At 43.5% G+C, this 12795-nt stretch overlaps 1 protein-coding gene across 11 annotated transcripts in view; it reads left to right on the top strand.

Annotated features, from left to right (window-relative positions):
• Positions 1–12795, top strand: part of SLX4 (SLX4 structure-specific endonuclease subunit) — a 38143-nt gene that overhangs the window by 11797 nt on the left and 13551 nt on the right. For 9 of the 11 annotated variants that reach the window (XM_080383501.1, XM_080383500.1, XM_080383502.1 and 6 more), the window contains 7 exons: positions 199–373; positions 2052–2264; positions 3230–3441; positions 4546–4859; positions 6336–6618; positions 8082–8170; positions 11324–11470. In XM_080383501.1, the coding sequence (XP_080239627.1) occupies positions 199–373; positions 2052–2264; positions 3230–3441; positions 4546–4859; positions 6336–6618; positions 8082–8170; positions 11324–11470 (1433 nt within the window). Of the gene's footprint in view, positions 1–198; positions 374–2051; positions 2265–2332; positions 2514–3229; positions 3442–4545; positions 4860–6335; positions 6619–8081; positions 8171–11323; positions 11471–12795 lie in introns of those variants that run through there. The other 2 variants (XM_080383499.1, XM_080383494.1) reach the window with 2 other exon arrangements.

A 12795-nucleotide genomic window follows, 5' to 3' on the forward strand; every position in this document is an offset into this window, starting at 1 on the left:
TGCCATCCTGTCACATTTGAAGAGTGCAGTTTGTACATTTCCTTGTGAGAGATCAGATGTGAAGATGCAAGGGAAAGATGGCAATTAGTTTTTACGTGTCTAGTTTAATAAGCTAATAATGACAAGTATGTTGGTTCCACGCCTTTCATACAGGATTCTTAGCTTTCTGTCTCAGATCATCTCTTTGTTCTTTGCCAGATACCCACCATCTTCCATCCATGGAACATGATGGTGCTCTGGCTTTGGCTCTTCAGCAGGAAACCAAAGAGGAAGCCCTGGCAAGCCTGGAGGATGCAGGCTTGTTTTTTTGTCAGATCTGCCAGAAGGATATCTCAGCCATGAACACAACACGACGAGAGCAGCATGTTAACAGGTGAAAGGCTGGCATGATGTGTCCTTTCTGCATCCTATTCCCCTTGACCTCGTAGACCGTTCACTCCCCTTAGCCATTGAAGAACATGGTTAGCAGGGGAGTCTGCATAGTAATACGGACCTTTATGGCTTGAATTAACAAGTCGTTTTGATCCTGAAGCGGAAGCTGATTGTCTAGCCCTGCAGGGCTTCTGCCTGTGTGTGGTAAGGCAAATGCTGTTTTTGTCAGTACTGTGGCAGAGGAGCTGTGATTGCAAAGGGGTGTCAAAATTAATGAGGACTCGCTACTGCAGGTTTTGAGATCTACTGATCTCAGCCAACAAAGTAATGTTTGCTCTATTTTGCTAAAAATTGTTTGTCTAAGGACATCTAGTATACCACTGCATATCCAAGCTGTTTGCTGAGGGAAAGTTGATACTATCAGAAGGATGACTAAACTGAAATGAATGCTCTTAATTGAGCAGTTTCCTTAGTCGTAAGTATCAAGTACTGTTAATATATTTTGTAGACAGCTCTTTGTAAATTAGAAGTCTGTGCTTCTCTGTTGAGAAAATATCAGAAACAGTGCATTTGAATGATTGTAATTTCTTAATTTGAGCACTTTCAGAAAGCAAAAGTGATTTAATTTGTCCAGTCCTACATCATGTTATTGAGTGGCTCGCATTCATTAGGGTTGTCTGCACCTGCAGCTCTAGAGGTGTTACTGCTGTTTCTGTCTTCAGATATTTACTGCTGTTTGAGAGGAAAGAGGTTGTAAAACAGTGACAGCGTGTCAGAAATGCTTTTTGGAAATTGTCTGCTTTGTGAACTATTAAGCATGTAATCAGATGATGAGATTACTAGGTTATATTAGCAATGATTTTTTGATAGCAGTCTTCATCACAAGAGGTAAAGCTATGGACGAATAGATGCACTGGCAAACTAGTAATCAACAGTCATAGTACATCAGATAAATGATCTCTTAAGGCAGCTCTGTGTGTGTAGGTACTGTGTGCCATTACCTAATCAGGGAGTGATTTTTCTAATAGGTGCTGCAGATCCAGGTTTTTACAGCCTGAATCTCTTTGGAGAGGACAAAAGAATGATTAAAAAATTTTACATAGTTTTGACCTACCACAGATTATTAGTTCATCATCCTGCACTCTTGAGCGTGGTGTTAATTTCAGCTGCTCCATTTTCTGTGACATGAACAACTGTCCTTGTCAAGTGAGATAGCTGACTTGAAAACACTTGCGTTCTTGACACTGCATGTGGTTATGCCCATGAAAGTGGTAAGAACGACAAGAAGTAGTCATCTTTCGGGTGAGGAAGACTTAACATTTCTGTGGTAGTGTGATTCTTTTTTTAACAGTCACTTAAAAGTTAGCTGGAATGTTAGAATGAATGCAGAAAGAGGAATTAGTTGATGAAGATGTGATGAAGTTAAGTAAGGTTATTACCTGCACTTGCTTTTGAGCAACATATTTTTAATGTGCCTCTGAGGCCCTAATCTCCATGTAACTGTTACATGTCATATTCATCACAGTGGTGGGCACATAATTCTTGTTTCTTTAGGAGATGTTTCTGGCTGTTACAGATATTAGAGATGATTGTGCTTCCTTTTCTTTAATGTGGTTTAAATCTTAGCATGGACAGTTTTAAAGTCTTCAGAGGAAATAAGCTTTGCTGTTGTATCACAGGTGTCTGGATGAGATGGAAGAAGCACAGATATCCTCCAGCAAACCTCTGGTCCCTGAATGTCCCATCTGTGGGAAGCAGTTCCGAACCCCACAGAGCCGAATCAGTCACTTGAAACGCTGTGCTGTCGAGATGGATGTTCCTCCTAAGATGCTTCTTCAGGCGGTTCAGTTGCAGGTATCCACTCTTGGTGATGCACCTCTTCAGTGTCCCAGGTAAGCTGGTAAAATTAAAGATGCTGATTATTTTCTTCAGCCTGAGAGATACTGAACCTGTGCTCCTGGGGATGAACAAGCAAGGCAGACTTGCACGCTGGGTGGGCCCCAAGTCCAAAGAAGGTCAAATAGATTCATGACCCATTACCACATGAGGAGAATTTAGCTGGAGAAATCATCTTGTTTTCCTTCAGAAGTGGTCAGGTGGTGGCTGACTTTAAAACTCAGCAGGCAGGAGCAAATTGGGGAGTAAGTAATCTTACACTGGTTTGTCAGAATTTTTTGTGCTCTATAAGGCAGTTATGCTGTAAAGCTATGTTTGAGCTTATTAAGCAAACCACATAGCACAAGCTTGCAGTCTCTCCTGAGCATTGGTTGTGCCAATGCCTCAGCTATTCAGCTTGTGGCTGTACTGGATATATGTGCTTTACACCCTGAGCCAAAGAGGAAACAGACGTGATGTTTTGAAATGTGCTTGGTACAGAGCTGCATCTTCTGTCTTGGATTTGAGCAGAATCTTCAGAGTACAGCAAGTGGTGCTTGACTGAGTTTGTAGAAGGGCTCCCAAGACCCTTGTGCTGTGGAAGGACCAGTGCCTGTTCCCTGTGGAAGCAGCAGGGTGGGAAAGCATTTTCTGGTGATCTTGGTATTGCCTCACGTCAACTTGTTTTTTCCCCTTTGGTACAAAAAAGCGTTCAAGGTAGAGATAGCAGATGCTTACATCAGTGCTGTGGTCTTGTGCTTACCTTTTCAAAATAAGAATTTCTCTAAATTGCTCTGAATTCCATAGATGATAAGAAATCCTTTGCTCTCTGCTAGGGAAGAAGGTACTGAATAGTTTTTCATTATCCTTGATATGGGAATCACTGTGAGCAAGTAGAGCAGCTGGTCTGGAGTGCTTAGTGTTTCTTGTCTCTGATACAGTCACATTAACTTCGGCTTCCTGCTGCCTTCTTGTGTTTCAGCAATCAACCAAGCAGGTCAAAGCGAAAAGGCTCCTCCAAAGAGGACTCAAAAATGCAGAAGAGGGCCAAAATGGAGACTAAGGATGAAGATTTGCTGGTTGCTATGGCAATGTCACGCTCTCTGTTGGAGCAAGAAAAGCAGGAACAGGCAAAATCAGTTACAAATGTGAAACCCGTGGCTGCTTTGCCAATCAAATGGAAGCCAGGATCAGGTATGTGTTAAAGCGAGTTAGTGTCAAAGGTTCTGTTACTGGAGGAGCAGTGTAACACAGCCTGCTCTTCACTAAAACTTTCCTGTTGGGTATTGGAGGGACAGCCCTCTTTCTATTTTGTTCAAGCTGTCAGAGCTTCAACAATATGCAGTATCCATGCACAGTCAAGAGAGGTGGCAGGGAGTCCATGGGTTTTAGTGAAATCCCTTAGGCATCTCACGCTTTTTTCCACTGATTGGTTGTTTTGAATTTGTAAAATATTCCTAAGATAAGCTGTTGGGTTTTGTAAACTGTGGAAGTGAAAAGAAATAACATGAAAAGAGTATTGTTATTTCTCCTGCAGTGGATTTTTTCATATTCATCCTGCTGCAGCGTGGATTAATGCAGCTCTTTCAGCCTTATCTCTTACCTCTGTTGTCTTTCTGTAGTGGACATATGTGTATACTACATGCTGTTGAGCATGTGCTTCGCTATTTCAGTTTGCAGAAGGGTTTAGAAAGGAAGACAGCTGCCAGGGCAGAAGGTTGAGTGCTGTATAGATGGGAGACTTCACTCTTCATGACCCTGCTCGGGTCTCTTCCTGCCAATAAGTACTCCCAGTTGGATTTGGCGTTGGGCGTTAGTAAGGCAAAGGTAGTAAGACGCAGAATTTCCAAATGAAAGCTGCTCAGTGTTTGTGTGAGCTGTGGTTTGATACCATTGGTGACCAGCACACAAGAAAAGGAGTCCTTCATGGATTGGGTGGTGGGTTTCTCTCCCTTTTTTGTGAAGCGCTGTCATACAGGCACTGTTCCAGGGGTCTGGGAGCTTGACTGTGTGGATATCAGTTGCTTCCATAATGATCAGATTTTGTAGAGGTGTGACAGCTCCCAACAGGCAGCAGAGCAGTGTGAACAGGAGTCAGTCCTTCTGGAGTTCGTTATTCCCATAAGGGTGGTGTGACACTTCAGACTACCTGTGGAAATCTGAAGAGTTGTGTTCAGCTTGGAGTTGCCTTTTGGTCATCACTGACTACAGCAGCTGAAGGAGCTGGCATACTGAGCTCCTCTGCCCTACATGTTTCCAGCTCTTTGTTTATTTGGCTTCCTCTTCCTTTTCTTAAAGAGAAAAAACAGCGTAAAAAAGTCTCAACTGCACCTCCACCATTACTGCTTCAGGACCCAGAGAAGGCCCGCAAAAGGATCCAAGAGCGAGTAGCTATGCTGCTTGCAGAAGAGGTGGAATTCCCTCCCACCCCTCAGCTTCCCGCTAGTAGGATTTTGGAGGATGAATCTGGGAAAGCAACCTGGCTCTTGCCATTGTCCAAAACCAAGGAGTGCTTTTTATGGAATATCAGTGCTCTGACTGGACCCTGTGACCCTGAATCATTCTACACTGCTGCGTTAACCCCTCCAATTGTACCTTGGAAGCCTATGCAGGTGGGATGCTCCTTTGTCCTTGTTCTGATATTTATGTGCCCTGGTTCACTTGCCCTGTAAACCTTCTTTTTCCTTATTTGGTATTTAAACAAGTGATCCCCTGCCTCTGCATAGTCACTGCTTGTGCCTTCTTGTCCCTTGGCCTTACACAGTTAGGTTTTATGATCTTGAACTTTCATTTCTCCCTTTTGGAGAGGGGACCAAGGCTCATGTTACTATGCTGTTCCTTGAGCTTTCAGAAAATAAAACTGATGGGAACAGAGAGTACTGAGTAAAGGGACCCCATCCTGCTCATTTTGCCATGAGTTTGTCTGTGGTTGCAGCAGCCTTTTGTTTTCCTTCTTGGCACTTTTCTCTGATTGATTCTAGTATGAGCTTTGCCCATGTGTTGCACTCAGAAAGGATCTGGATGGAAAGATTAAACTGAAAACTGGTATTTGTCTTGCACCGAGATATAGGTGGGAGCACCTAGAGTGGTAGAGCAAAGCATTTTCAGTTCAGGCTTTCCCTGTGCATCCCACTGTCTCTTGGCCATAGGAGCTTTGATCCAGTTTTCAGTTCCACTGTTTCATTCTGGTTTTTGTCTAGAACTCTTGCTTCTTCCAGTGCTCTGTATCTTTATAAAAAGTGCCTATAGAAATAGAAAAAGCTCTTTTAGTCTCTCTTCTTATCACATGCTTGCTCTCTGAGAAGAAGGATATCACTTCTCTTCCTTCCCTCATTCTCTTCTTGAATTGTTTGGTGCTTCTATTAAAAACTACTGTGCATATATAGGTACTTTTTTTCATATTTCTTTCCTAGTCAAAGCCCAGGGACTCCATTCTACAAAGATTTTTGATCTTTTGTTCAAGCCAAAAATTGCCAGAGAAGTTTAAAAATAAAAAGTAGGAAGGCCTTTAAAATCATGGGAAGAGTGTTTTCCCTCTTACTCTTTCCATTCACAGAAATGGCTAAACCATTTTTACTTAGAAATAAACAAACAAAACACTTTTTATTGGGAAACAGAGTCCAAACCTGGAAAATATTAGCTCCAAGGTGAAGGTCTGATTTAGTTACATGTAACTGCAAAAGCATTTCAGAACTCAGAACAGAAGCACCTGGAGAGCTTCAGCTGTGACTGTTGCCAGGTGCTCCAGCTATAATGAAATATTTAGATGTTGGAGTGGGAGCATTTCCACCATCCTTTTTCCCTGCTTGGCAGTTGGCTGCACAGACATGCTCCTGGAGAGCATGCTCTCTCTTCTGCATTTTTTGTTGTAGTTTCCTTTCTTCTGTTCAGAGCTGTGTTATGTCTGGAGAGTCCTTCATAAAGCTGCAGAGAACTTTTGCCTCAGAAGCCCCTGTACCTGGGGAATGCGCTGTAATCCTTTACTGGATGTTTCAAAAGTATGAAGCAGAGACTGTACTCTTGAGCTCTGCAAATACATAAAACGAGACCTAATTTATTGGTGTCTTTTTTTCTCCTCTTTTGATTAGAATCATAAGACAGAGAACATTTTGCCATCGGTGGGATCTGCTCAGCCAAAAGTATCCGAGCAAATTCAGCCTGACCTCAGTTCTCGTGAGTCCACTTGCACCGAGGCTGGAGGCCAAACTTGCGATGAATCCAAGTCAGACCCTGAAGGAGATGAGCAGGTTTTATCTCACAGCCAGAAGGATGTTCAGACCCTGCAGGACCTAGTTGAGTTGGCCAGGGAAGGACTTACCCTTACTCAATGGAACCTTGATGTTGGCCACATTCAGGCAGCAGAGCAGACAGGTAAATTCTGGCAGCTCTGAGCACTCTCCCTAATCCCTTCAGCCACCCAGAGCCAGACCTATGCTGTGCTAAGTTAGGAGAGCCGTGACAGCACCCAGAGGATGTTGATGTTGATCCAAGGGGTGATAATTGTGGGGGGACATTTTTCTGCAGTAAGCATTACATACAGTCAAGCTGACGTTTCTGAAATTATTTATAAATCCCAGCTTTTAAAAGAACTCTTGGGCAGCAGATACTAAATTTTATTTTAGAATTCCCTTAGAGATGTCCAAGTATCTTTTGCCAGGGTAAGCCCAGACATGTTCAACAGCTGAGACAAAATCCTCATCCCTGCTATTTGGACAGTCTTTCTGTGGCGTGCACTGTCTTTTCAGGGCTTGAGACAGTTGGATGAGAGATGTGCAAAAGGATGGTTTTATGTTGGTACATCAGTTACACAAAGCTGTAGTTTATCTGTACCTATGTGGAGTTGAAAAACCAGAACACCTAGTATTCCTTGATGGGCAACTCTAATATCCCAAATCCAGTGGCATGTGGTGCACAACTGCAAGTTTCAAGGTCAATGATATCCCTTACAAAGGCCTGGCTGTTCAACAGAACGTATTATGTGTCTCCTGTTCACCTGTGAAAGAGAACGTGGTTGCTAAGTTCACCTGTCTGCATTTTCACTTGGGTATAGTATTCCTCACTTCCCCTACTAAAGTGCAGCAAATGATTCCTGGTCCTATAAAACTATACTGGGATTTCAGTGGAGATACAGCTTCCTGGGTGAGGGAAATAATTTCTAATTTTTCACATACATCTATATATAAAAAAATATATAAAATTCTAATAGCATAAATGTCTATTGTGTGTGTAAATGAGACCAGGTGGAGGAAAAACACTCTGCAGACACTAATGCACCAGAACCTATTTCTGAAGATACTAATTCTTTCTGTTGCTCTGCATCCTGATCTATGCCCTCCATAGGCTACGACAGTGCTCAGGCTGTGCAACACTGATTTCACTGGCTGTCTCTGAGCCCTAGGGCCCACAGCATTTTGTCTCGGTTGAAATTCAGATCAAAGATACATTCTGCCTGTCTGCTAGGATGAGACTGTAGCATGTCGCATACCACCCTGTGTTGTAGGTTTTTTTCCTACTGGAGGAAAGCTGAGATGTGAAAGCAGAGAAGCATGCTGCATTCTGCAGTTCCTCCATCTGGATGATTATGGCACACACAGATCTGCAGTAGATCGGTGCTGCTCATGGCTGAATGGTGCTCAGATATCCACAGCCTGTCACAGCCCACAGCCAAACCCTCCAATAAAGGCATGACGGAGAGGCTGAGCCTTCAACTTAGGCTGGTTATAGCAGCTGTCTCAGGGAGCTGTTCATGGCAAGGATCCTGTTAGGAGTTCCTACATCACTGTGTCTCCCAAATAAGTTGTATGTGATTTATGACGTGCGTTTTCTTCTTTGAGGAAAAGAACTGACTTGCAGCGATATTCCACATAGTGGCTTTGTGCCCCGGTCCAAAGAGAAGAGCCTCCTGACAAGCAGCTGTAAAAGAGTAAGGGCAACCCTTTTTCCATTCTTTGTCTGTGTTTATCACTGTAAAAAAGAAGCTGTTGCACTTGAGTAATTCACAGAAGTATGGAATATTTCCCATTCCTTTCCATAGAAACAAAGAGGTGCTTAAGGTTCACAGTCACTCAGAATTATCGTGGGCACAGGTGATCAGCACACATGGTGGTATTTCACTGATGCCCACAAGCAAGCCTGTGGTTTTCTCAGTACTTGTCCCACCTGATGAGAGAGATGATTTAAACTGACAGGTAACAGAAGGCCAATCTGTGCATAGTAGATATGAAGAGAACCAGGTTAAAGAGTTACAGCACTAGGAGTATTTGGGAGTAGGAACTAGGGGTGCAGCTGCACCACATTAGGCAAGTACTCTGCTTTAATGCCCAGACTAGCCAAGAGAAAATCGGCTGCAGCCCAGAAGAGACAGAGCTGCCTGGTGCTTCCTCCACACTCACACACCCAGCTACTTTAGGTAGTTCTGAATGGAAGCTGTTCCTCCTCTGCCACCTTCCTCTTCGTGCTGTGCCTTGCAGTGGAAGAGAGAATTCCTGCAAGGACTGGCTGACGGACTAAATTCTCTCATCTGGTGTAAAAGCCAGTAGATGATGTGGAATGCTGTGAGGTCCGTGGAAGATAAGCACTTTTTTTGCTGCTAATGTGAGCTTTAAAAAGGTTTAGTATAGAAAATCCTCAGTTGTGGGAATACATATCAGAGGATCTAGCAGTGTGCTCACCGTGATGACTTGGTGAAGAATACAAGCTAGTAATTCAGAGATTGTTTTTTTTATCAAGCCAGTAGTGTTCTGTAGCTCACATCTTACCCCAGATGCACCAGTGGATATGTAATCCCCCATGGATGTATAACCAGTTTTCTTCAATTGGAGTACATATTAAAAAAAATAAATTCATTTTCTTATCAAGGTAATCCACTTTATCTGGTGAAACTTAATATCTTTGGTTTGGTAATAAATAATCATGTCATGAAAGCTAGTAGCTTTTGGTGCTAGATAAATTTTGATGCCCTGAGAATGCGCTTTCATATTGTACTTACAGAATTAAGGGGCTTCTAAAAGGAGACAATTCTTTCAGGTGGGAATCAGTATGAAACTTGAGCACCCCAGCTACTTGTTACAGAAACTCAAGGTATTATTTGGGGGTATTAAAAAAAAAAAAGAAGAAAAAACAACAAACCTTAGCAGGAAAAAACATTTTGTTTTATAAGGTTCTGAGTCTATTAAACCAGAGGCCTTTAGCAATACAGAAACTGTTCTGATGCTGTTGTTGAAACTCAGTTGCTACTAGAAAAACCAGTTTGATCATTTGTTTCAGATTTAGTTTGAATCCATAATAGTTTTCCTGAGCAAATGAAGTGTTGCTGAAGAGTTGGATTGCCAGTGGGAGAGAGTCGTGCTTTATGTGAGCACAGGCAGAGTAACCACGTAAAGCAAATCCATCATTGCGCTGGTAATGCATGCCCCCACCCATGCTTAAGACCCTTGTCACATCTGTGAAGTCCAGTCTAGCTGGCCTCAGCAGCAGGAGAGAGTGTTGTGGTGTGTTCTCCAACAGCAGCACATACCTGCTTGGAGCTGTCTTTAGACCAGTCTGCTTTGCACAGAGAGTAGTGCAGCCAGGAGGTTTCTAGCCTTACTTAATTTCCCCATTCTTGATTCGTAATTTTAGCATCAGCAGGAAAGCTGTTCTGGGCTTACTGCCTGGAACGTAGCATCAGGAGTCTGTGTTTGCTGGCTTCCTGCGGTACTGTCTTGCAGGTATCCTACCTGCCAAGAATAAGAAAGCAAGAAACATCAGATTAGTTTCCAGACTGAGCTTCCTGTCTTCCCCTTGGAGATCAGTCCACACCACTGCCAGGACACGCAGAGTCTTCTCTAGCCCACCTATGAAGGCTTGTAAGAAGTGTTCCAGCGTGTGCTGCTGTTTTGGTGCTAATTAGTGTTGGCTGCCCACAAACACGTGCTGGAGTGAGTAGAAAGGTCGGGTTTCCACGGTCCGCTGCTAATGTAGAAACCTGCTAATAAAATAAAGAGCTTTGTTGTTCCAGGTGGAACTGCATCTCACACAGATGTTCGCTGGAATAAAACTTGCAGTTCCTGAACTCTACAGTAGGTTTGAAAAGCACAAGGTCAGTCCTTAGTGTGTTAACTACAAACTGGTTTCCACTTACAGTCAGCCAGCCTCTCAGCTGTGAGCTGAGGGTATTTCACACTTCCCTGCCACTGGCCACCTCCAGAGCCGCAACACTTGCCTAGGGGGATCTGAGTCTTGAGAAGATTGCCTGGGGTGGGTTTGTACTTGGGAGCAGCTCCAGAGCAGAAACAGAGCATCCAGCATTGCTGTCTTTGGCAGCATACCCCAGGCCTGACCTTAACATCACCAGTAATCAGTCAACAGGTAGCTCGGTCAACCAGCCCTCCTCAAAATTCCAGCAAGGGGTTCTAGAATGATAATAGAAATTATGTTTCTTTTTTGTAGTTGATTGCATTTTCAAAAGGGGCTTTTAGTAACATGCATTCCTTTGAACTGGACACCTATATTAGTTTTATTCTATGTGGGCTCCTTGTTGCAGAGCTGCTCTTCTCAGCTGTCATTGCCAGGCAGTGAACGAGAGAAGAAAGGCTCATTACTCCATCCCTGAATCATCTTCTTTTCTCTTACTCTAATTATAGTGAATCGAGTTCAAGTCTGTTAAAGTGGAAATTATAGTTTCCTGAAAATGTGGTGGAAGGCAGTAGATCAAGAGGCCAACTGCTGGCAGTGGCTAGACCACATCAGGAAATGGTGTGGTGAAGATCTGAGGGTGATAATGTGCTGTAATACAAGACAGAACAAGTACAGTAGAATACAACACAACTGCCCTTTCTTCACAATTGCCAGATGGTAAAAAAGTGGAGGAAAATAAAGCCAGAGATGTCTGTTAGACTTGTCTGCTTATTAGTCATACAGAAGACCTGAAGTTGATAATGCTGATGATTATCTTCAGGAGGCAAAGGCAGCGTATCCAGACTGGGGCCCACAGTACAGCAGTGCTGATAAACTGGGTTATTCCCTTCTTATTTTTCAGGGAAATGTTTGACAGCTGTAACCTAACTTCTGTCTTTGTGTTCCTTCTGTGTTCTAGTCCCCTCTCAGGTTACTGGCTGAAGATTTCAGTGCAATGGTCAACAACCCCCACTTAAGTGATGTCCAGTTCCAGGTGGACTGTGGGGAAGTCTTTTATGCCCACATGTTTGTGTTGTACGCACGGTGTCCACAGGCCATGCAAGCTGTAAGTACTGTTGACGTGCTTTCCTCCGCTTCAGAAAAGCCCAGACTGCCAACACCTACAATCGGTTAATGCTCTAGAATCGGCCCAGAGCCCTGCTGGGCCTAATGGCAAGTGCCTCTGGACCTGCGGTAGTATTTCAGCTTAGGGAACCACAATCCTGAAAAAGTGCTTGAAAATGTGGTAATTTATCTGCGGCAACTACAGGGAGGCAAGGATCCTTCCTTGCATTCTGGACGCGAGCAGTGGAGGAAGCTTCTTAAATGCTTTTAGCCCTTGAATTTTTGCACCTGTACTAGTGCAGGCTGCCTTGTCCATCTTAGTGTGTCCTGCCTGTCACCCAGGCTGAGAAGGTTCAATATGGAGTAGAAAGATTCTAGAAAGTACTTTAAAATAACCTGCATAGAGGTTTTGTCACTTTACGGTGGCTTTGTAGGTAGCTGCACTGAACTGTGTTTTTTGCAAGGCTAGTGAAGTAGTCCTTGTGTTCCCAGAAGCATTTTGGGTTCAGTAGTTCCCAGCCTGCTCCTGTGCAGCTTCCCATTGAGCCAGTAAAAGGCAGCGAGCCAGACATTTCAACTCTGCTCTTTCACGGAGCTGCCGCCTGTCATCTCCGAAAAAGGGAGCTTTCTTTAAAGCTGCCTGTTTGGAAAGTTTAGTTTCATCCTCACGCATTTTGGCAGTAGTTTCCACCCAGGGTGGCTCAGGCCGTTTCTAAGGGGTCCATGAAAGTTCAGGGATGGGAAGCAAGTTCATATATGCCATACAGCCGTCTTAATGTGAAGATTCTTTAAAAAATTCCTAACTATTAGCAAATGTGTGTGTGCCCACAAATCAAAGGACCTTATAAGCTATTGGGTTAGCCACGTTCTCTCATTATTTCCCTGCAATTTTGTCTGGCTTCAGCATTCCCATCCACTGTTTTCATGGACAGGATTCATTTGTGTAGGTAGAGCTGTGGGATTGGCCCTACGCTGTATTTTTGATGCCTGCAGATGGTTGTTTTCCTCTTAAGTCCCCACCTGCAGGGCAGCATTTCATGTTTATTTTTGGTATAGGTGAGGGAGTGCTCTTCTTTGTGGAAGATTTTGGGTAAAAAGGAGACAGTAATTAATCAGAGATGACTTCGGAGCTCGTGTTTTCTGTCGCATGGCATCCCTTAACTTTGGAGGGTGTTTCAGATAGCACAATATGTGATTTGGCTTCAAAGGAAGTGGGACCTTACTGAACTGGAGATGCATTTTTGCCAAAATCTGAGGTCAAGTTGGACTCACACAGATAATGGTCCAGTTCAGTGAAGTAGTATTTTGTATGGTGTCTCTTTTCCT

This window comes from Falco punctatus, assembly GCF_963210335.1.
Source record: "Falco punctatus genome assembly, chromosome: 4".
Classification (NCBI taxonomy): Eukaryota; Metazoa; Chordata; class Aves; order Falconiformes; family Falconidae; genus Falco; species Falco punctatus.